Raw genomic sequence first — 8,277 nt, 5'->3', positions numbered from 1 at the left:
AATTAGAACTGACGAGACAAGGAAAATGTAAACTGAACACACTAAGATAACACAGACTTTCAAAGTAAAGCAGGAAATACATAACAGTCACGCAAAAACAAAACACTGACACACCGAAACGTAACATGGGTTAGACAACATTTAAACCCATGCAGGTTTTTGATGGCCTTTGGCAAAAGTTTATAGTGCTGCTACTAACAGTCGCTTGCAATTTTCAGTATCTTAAAATTTTTATGCCCACAGAATAAAAAAATTCTGCTGGAGTTTTATTCTCTGCCAGAAAAGGGCATTGCATGAAGCACCATCTACCCGACTAGCTGAAATGGTGCTAAAGTTATGAAAGTCTTGTACTAATTCACTACTACTGCACTACCATTGGTTTTAAATTGAGAATTGATCTGGGAAGGATTTAATTTTAAGTGCAATAGGTGCACAAAAAATAATATAATTGTTTTTTTTTCATGTATGATTCGAGCCAGAATTGGTAATAACCTATGTGTGAAAGTACAGTGTTACGATCCAATGTTGTCAGTGTTTTGTGTTAGGCGTGTGTTTCCTGTTATACTTTGAAGGTCTGTCTTATCTCAGTGTGTTCAGTTTACGCTTCCTTGTCTCGTCAGTTCTGATTTGCCCCAGCTGTGTTTCCCTCCTGTTGTCCATTCCCTGATTGCTCCCTCTATGTATTTAAGCCCTGTGTTTCAGTTTGTCATGGGTCGTGATCTCCCCCTGTGTTGTAAATAGTTTGTTGTATATAGATGTAAATAGTTGTCAATACTTTTTTAACTCGTTAGCTGTAGGGGTGAGAAGCCATTTTTCTTTGGGAACCTTTTCTCCTGTTTTTGGTTAGGGAGGCAGGTAAGACACCTGTAATTTTCATTTGGGGTTTTCTGTGAAGGTAAGCCAGCTGCATTTCATTTCTAGAGTTTTTGTTTGTTTTGGCCATGCTCACCCTGATGCCTGCTACCTTTTGGGACTCAATAAACTGACTGGCTGTTGTGAAATCCGTGGTAGCTGTTTTTTGTTGGTTCGTCCTCCTTGAGAGCAGGGAGTGTGGGGGGCATTTTTTCCTTATTTTTATTTTCCTTATGTCGCACGCCGGTTCCCTGGTCTGGGGTGTAACAACAGTGAGTATTGGGTATATAAAATGCATGCATACTTGCACTTACATGAGTGCATTCACATCAGCATGCTAACTGTTGTTACTAACAAAGACAGATGAAGGAAACCTTTGCTTGTTACAAATGTTTTATTACTTACATGTGTTGCTCTCTTCCTACAGGCGTACCGAGGCAGCGTTAGACCTTACGTCAACTTCAATGCCAAACATGATGCTGAAATCCTCCATAAGGCCATGAAAGGGATGGGTCAGTATCCTGCTTAAATGTATTGCTGCTCACTTTCATTTCACATTGACACTAGCATGTCATACGACATTAACTAACTATTGTATGCAACATTTCACAGCGATGACCATAAATACAAAAAATGAATTCTTTGCACAGTTGAAAGCTTTTTTTTTTTTTTTTTTTTTTTTTATATAGCTGCTTAGGTGTGTTTATTTATTTACTTGGCAGGTCCCTATGTAAGTCATTCAATGAAAAAGCTGTACCTCTGAAAATGGGGAACTAAGTATAAAACTACTGTAATTTCTAAATAGTCATGCACAATTTTTGTAACATTCCTTGGTTTAAAGCTGAAATTCTGCACATAATTACATATTGACTGCTTGATTTAAAGTCCACTGTGGTGATGTAAGGAGGCAAAGCTACAAAAAGCATGACCAGTCATTTCATCCTATATTAATTTAATAAAAAACAGTTGTCTTCTTATTTGTCAGTAGTGGTTGTAAATACAGGAAAGGATGTGAAAACAGATAATGAACAAAGATAAAAACACATTACTGACACAGCTGTCAGAGCATCTGAACTGCTCCCTTTTGTAAGCATCATCTGAAAGATGGGAAAGCAATTCATTTTTCTAGTGTGTTTTACCAATTAGTGTATCACCAACATTAAAACTGACGCATGTGTCAGAGAGAGAAAGCGATAACACTGTAAATTATATTTCCTAACACTTTATGACCAGTACAAGCAGAACCATTAGATCTAATTAATGGTTTCCCTGTCTGCAAACTACTGTGGACTCAAACTTGAAACAGCAGACTTGCATTACTTAAGTACAGTTCTTTAGTCAGTGCTGTCACTGCAGATCAGCTGGGCTTTGTGCCATAATTACCTTTCACTAATTTAACATTTGATCCCTGAATTGAAAATGATACATGCTGCTTCAGCCTGTTTGCGTCTCTGAGCCTTTTTTTTTTTTTTTTTTTTTTTTTTTACTAAGGTGCTGTTGACTTTAGAAAGCTATTGGTTGTTAGATCATCTGCCATGCCAATCCTTTTGAATCCTGATCTCATGCTCTAACAGGCTGACTCATTTAGGTTAGGATATACTGGAAGCTATCATAATAAGGATTTGTGTTGTGTTTGAAAAGAAAGACTTGAAATGAAAAGCTTCTTTTGTCTTGACCCACATTGCAGATGATTTCAGAGTCATTTTCCACACATTATTTAAGGTTTATATGATTTCTGGTGCAGGTACAGATGAAGATGCCATCCTCATGCTTCTTACAGCCCGCAGCAATGATCAGCGCCAGCAAATTAAGGCAGCATATAAAAAGGCCCACGGAAAGGTGAGAAGAGCCACTAGGAATTAAACAGAGAACTGATATACAATTACAGGTCGTGCCATCCACTCTGCATTCCTCACTTCACAAAACCAACCTGGCTGATGGTCAACTTCACCCCAGGCACTGAAGACTGAGAATATATCATCCTTCTAAATATGCTGCAGGTGTTTCACTGAGCGTGAATAGTTGTCTGTCTTTCTGCATTCACCATGGGATGTATTAGTCTTGTCATGAGTGTACCCCACCTCTTGCACACTGTCAGCTGTTATGTGCCTCCCCACCTTCCTGCACCATGCTTCTGTGTTGGGCTCACAAGTAATAAGCCCAGAAATGAGTATCTGTCTACAGTAGGTTTGTGCATGTGTAACATCTTGACTGTTTTAAGAATTGTATATTTAACATGCACTTCTCATGCTCATTTCCAGCCCAGTATATTTAGTCTTAGACTCCAGCTGTGTGTGTGTTTCACAACTCAAAATAATCCTTATTTATGTCAAATTGGGCCTTGATGCAACCTCTCACTACTTTCTCTGTCTCAAAAAAGACAGTTTAGCTCCTCTTCCTTTAAGGTAACTGTCTTCTGATTGGCTGCCCCTCACAAACTAAAACTCTGAACAGCGGGTACTTGGGGCTTCTGTGTTATTTGACATCAAAACAAAGGGGACTACAATGTGTCGTAGCTTCCAGCTATCGTTTACACCTGAAGGCAATTTACAGTCATTATATTTTACTAATTTATTTTTTTTTACTAAAAATAATAATAAAAAAAACAAAGAGGCCCTAGCCTGAATTTAAGGACCTTTTTGCTGTGAGGTGACGGTGCAAAGCACTGCACTAGCATGTCAGAGTCACATTTTAAAGCTATTAAAGAATGAATTAGCTATGTTCAAAATACAAACAAATGTGCTTAAGTAAAGACCTCAATATTGCACTTGATTAGTTTTGAGCTTTTCCTTGGATGAGTTCTCCAATACCTATTTAATCAATTAGGGAGCAGGTACAACTGATAGAGGAATAAATCCTTATGACTTATAACATTTCCATTGCTTTTTGTGCACCTAACTAGGTGAAATTTTGCATACAGGACCTTTGCTTGTAATTTTTTCACATTGTTATATTACTTAAGTATAGAATCTTGCTGGTTTTTCACCATTGGCTGTCTTCTGTTCATCAATTTTTAACAGCAAAAAGGCAGCCAAAAACATTAAGTCTGTGATTTAAAGGGCAAGATTTTGGATCAAGACTGAACAGTCCTCAAATAAGTGGCAGGAAGGGCAGTTCTCCCCAGTCTCTATGGCGCAGAATTCAGTGCAGCTAGTTAGACAGAATTTTAAGCATCCATAGTCTCACTGTTCTGTCACACAGTGAAGATTTTTTTTATGCCCACCTGTGGATTGAAAGCTGAAAGCTAATTTTCTTTCTGTCTCAAGTATAAGTAGATGGAGGAGTTTGAGAGAGCATAGATGTATCACAAAACAGCTCCAGGGATAGCTCTGTATATTACAGTGTTTTATCAAAATGACCCAGAACGTGAGACTTTTTGCTTTGCTCAGTATTGCAGAGAATCTTTATGAGATGTATTAAAATGTCATGACGCCATTACACAATTGTGCTCAACTGCAAAAATATCTGAAGCCCGAGTCTACTTTTTTCTATATAACCGAACAAAATATTACATCCTCTGTCATTTTCTTTTTTCCACATTCTTTGTAGGGATTTGATTAGTCTGACTTGAGAAATTTAACTCGTTCTACACACAAAAAATACGGTAACAAATAGATGGATTGTGTTATCCAGAAATATGGGGAATTTCTGCTTAATATCTAATGTATTCAGCTAGAATCGTGATTTCTGGACTTCTCCAAAGAGCACTTGGATGAGCACAGTGCTGTGGGTGTTTTTGTGTACACAAATAGAGCCACATACTCAAATAACAATGGTATATGCTGTTGTTCATTTGGTTCCTGCAATGCACAAATCATTGGAGGCAGAAAACAATTTAGAGAAAGCCAGCTGTGAGTAATTTGCAAAGTAAATATATTTTCCTCTTCTGCAGGTCACATTGAATACTCTAAGTATAAGCGAAGCAGTGAGATGTAATTTTTTTTTCCCCTCATCTTCTTCACATCAAGGTCCTGAATGGCCATTTTGTGTTTTTTAATGTTGGGATCTGGTGTGGTTTATATAAATGTCCCTGTTACCAATATAGTTATTACTGTTTTAGCTCCTCTCATTATTATTAATTATTTGACCACAGGACTTGGTCAGTGCACTGAAATCTGAGCTCGGTGGACTGTTTGAGAGTCTTATTGTGGCTCTGATGACCCCATCTGTCTTATATGATGCTACTCTCCTGCACAACGCTCTCAAGGTAACAACTTAAACCACGTTACAGGTCTCATGTAAATGTGAATGTAGCCTACGTTTTTATTGTGATGTTTTTTGAATAATGTTTGATTAGGAAACACTTCATAGTTGACAACAGACATTTCAACTTCTCAAAGCCAGACAAACAAATGAGTAAATTAGGGACCACTGAAATTTCAATTTTTGGTGTATGTGTGTGTTTTGCTGTTATTCATTATTCACTTTGTACATAGAAACAAAATAATACTGTTCAGCAATGCAGTGGCTTCTCAAACCAATAGGTGATGTCATTATGATTATGTCCATCTTTTATTCAGTCAATGCACTATATTCATATTGAAGCCACTTTACAGATTTTAACTACAAGAGATGAAAAGGTTTAATTTTTTTAATCTACATTACACAGAGTTTCAACATTAGCAATAAAGCATCTAATACATGAAAAAAGAGTTGCAAACATAATTGCTAGTAAGATATCATGCACACTACCAGCTCCCTCCCTCTCTTTAGCCCACATAAATGGAACTCAAACATTACTGAAAAAGTGTTCTGAAAAGTTTGGTTGAAAAGGTAAAATGTTTGCCACCAGAAGGACCTTTTTCCAGTTTGTCTTTTTAACTAAAAGCAACAGTGGCAGGAACTCTTTCTACATAATAAAAAAATAGTTCCTGCCACTGTTGCTACTAGTCTCTTAACTCAACTCAGCTTCATTATAAATCTTTGGGCCAACAGGTAGGCCACCTAACATGTATTATTATCTGTTTTCCCACATGACATTCAAAACCTTTTATTTTATGTTAACAGTATGCGATAGAAGCTGCTTGACAACTCCACAAAGACCATTTAGACCAATCTCTGATGCCCATTCTTTTTTAGATCAACATTTTGGCATTACATCACATTTACTGATATGTTACAATGCTATCATCAAGCTCGACTCCAACAGCAGGAAGCAGCTGTTTTCAACCAATAGCCAGGGCTCGTTTCCAGAACACAATAGTTTAGGGTGCTTCTAAAATTAGTGGGAGTGCACTTGTACTGACAGCCAAAGTGATCATCAGCCATTTAAAAACTCATTACTCATACTTCTTATTATCTGACTATTCAGTTTTTGTAGGTCTGCTAATTCATATATCTGAATCAAACAGAAATATAATGAAAATGCAGTCTTTGTAAGTCTTTAATATTTTGAACAAGCAAATTTTCAAAAGAATACCATAATAATGCATGCAACCACTAAAGTATTATTTATTTCTCATTAATTCATACATATTTGTTGTTTCTAATGCCCCTTTTAGACTTCCTAGATTAAGAAACTATGATTATGTATTAATGTAATAATAGCTGAAGTAGAAAAATGTTAAACTCTAGGCTGTCCAGCAACAAATAGCTAGTGGAGACATTATATTTATCTAAGAGTTAAAATTAATAAATTGAATTAAATTTGTTAAAATTATAACATTTATCCAGAGTTTGTGGATGACAAGAATAATATTGGACCTGTTTGTCAAAAGTTTGCTGGAAGTTCACCACAGTTTGATAGCAGTAGCAGCTGTGATGACTGCATAAGGTGATCATACTGCTGGCTTTGAGTTTGTCAGCTTATTGCAGAGCTCTTTTCTTTCAGATTACTTTGTTTGTATTCAGCAGCTTGCTTTAGACTTCAGACAATGTAGCCATGACTAAGACATGTTTAAAACTGAGAACAAAGGCAAGGACAAAACAATTAAATTCAGGCACAAAAGACTTATTGTGTTTTGTCACAGGTACTACATGGTGGTTTTAGCCTTTTTGTTTTCATTGTTACAGTAAAATTGAAACTGTCATCTGATGACTTAGCTGCAGGGGGTAATGCCTAATGATTCAGGGGGTTTTGGTGACATCCAGACAATGAATGACTGATAATCAATAATAGCCAAGACTTTCGGTTCCATGCACTTGATGAATGCACATAATTGTATTTAAAGTTAATTCATAGTTAACTCGTTGGCAGACCGTAGCTCAATATTTTGAGATTGCAGATTTGACAGTTTGTTAAATTGTCAATACAATTTTAAATTCAAACAGACTAAAACTAGAATCTAGAACGTCTCAAATACCATAACTCTTTTTTTCTTTTGCCAATATATTCCAAAAATTCATATACAGATATCTTTAAATTGGTTAAGCTTTCTCTCTATATCTCCTGCAAACATTTTGTTTTGCAGCATTGGAGCATTGTAGTCCATTAGATCTATCTTTTGTACCTTCAGTGAAACTCAAATGAAAAAAGATGTCAGATCAAACTGGACATATTATATTATAGACATTTCAGACATTTTATGAGTGCTCTTTTTCAGGTCACAGGAGGCTCATAAAGTTAGAAGGGAATTGCATGAGGGAAAAACATTTAGCAAACTCTCAGATTCTCATATGATTTACAAATGAAATTTTTTTTCTGTCTCATTATTCTTCAGACACATTTACATTTGCATTACCCATGTGCAAATGAAGTGTTTAGTCAAAGTGAGAGCAAAGCATTTAGGACTTGGCCTCAACATTCCTATCACACCCACTCCTCCATTAGTTAGGTTTGCCAGACAGTCTTGCTGTAAGGTTAATTGCAGCATAGAGAAGTGAACGTCAAAGATAATTCTCTTTAGTACTGAACCTATTCGTTCTCTAATTGCAAACCTTTTAACTCTGCTATGCTCTCAAGTTGTACATCTTTTATTATTTCTATATTTTTCTTTATCGACTTTTAGGCTTTCTTTTTTTCATATTACTAATCAATGATATAGCCTAATGTATAATAAACATGTACTAAAATTTAATATTGAACAGATATGGATATTGTTTCACACTGACTCCATTTATCTCATGCGTCGGGTTCCCAGGGTGCCGGGACTGAAGATGAAGTGCTAATTGAGATCCTGGCCTCAAGGACTGGCGAGCAGATTAAAGAAATCACCAAAGTGTACAAGAAAGGTAAAACACTCCACTGATGAAGAGGCAGAGAAAAACAGACAAACATGGTTACTGTGACTACTACAAATAATGACGCATCTAGAAGAATGCATTAAGATGTTTTGTTTTACTGGCACTGCACTGGCAGAAGATATCTGCGCCTTTAAAAGCTTTATAGCTTTTTACTTTTTAAAAGTAAACTGCCATTAATGTTTTGATAGTTTTTGGCACAAAGGGGATTTGATTAATGTCAAGATCATGTTTTGATTAAAGCTT

At 36.3% G+C, this 8,277-nt stretch overlaps 1 protein-coding gene across 3 annotated transcripts in view; it reads left to right on the top strand.

The window, feature by feature from the left end:
* Positions 1-474: 474 nt before the first annotated feature.
* Positions 475-8,277, top strand: part of anxa5a (annexin A5a) — a 33,641-nt gene continuing 25,838 nt past the window's right edge. For 2 of the 3 annotated variants that reach the window (XM_075410384.2, XM_080304887.1), the window contains exons 1-5: positions 475-1,124; positions 1,280-1,364; positions 2,597-2,691; positions 4,946-5,059; positions 7,932-8,022. In XM_075410384.2, the coding sequence (XP_075266499.2) occupies positions 1,086-1,124; positions 1,280-1,364; positions 2,597-2,691; positions 4,946-5,059; positions 7,932-8,022 (424 nt within the window). In that variant the 5' untranslated portion in view covers positions 475-1,085. The remainder of the gene's footprint in view (positions 1,125-1,279; positions 1,365-2,596; positions 2,692-4,945; positions 5,060-7,931; positions 8,023-8,277) is intronic. The other variant, XM_080304891.1, reaches the window with a different exon arrangement.

Source organism: Astatotilapia calliptera, chromosome 2 (genome assembly GCF_964374335.1).
Source record: "Astatotilapia calliptera chromosome 2, fAstCal68.1, whole genome shotgun sequence".
NCBI classification, from domain to species: domain Eukaryota; kingdom Metazoa; phylum Chordata; class Actinopteri; order Cichliformes; family Cichlidae; genus Astatotilapia; species Astatotilapia calliptera.
The sequence above is the reverse complement of the archived record's forward strand: the minus strand, read 5'-3'. Positions and strand labels throughout refer to the sequence as shown.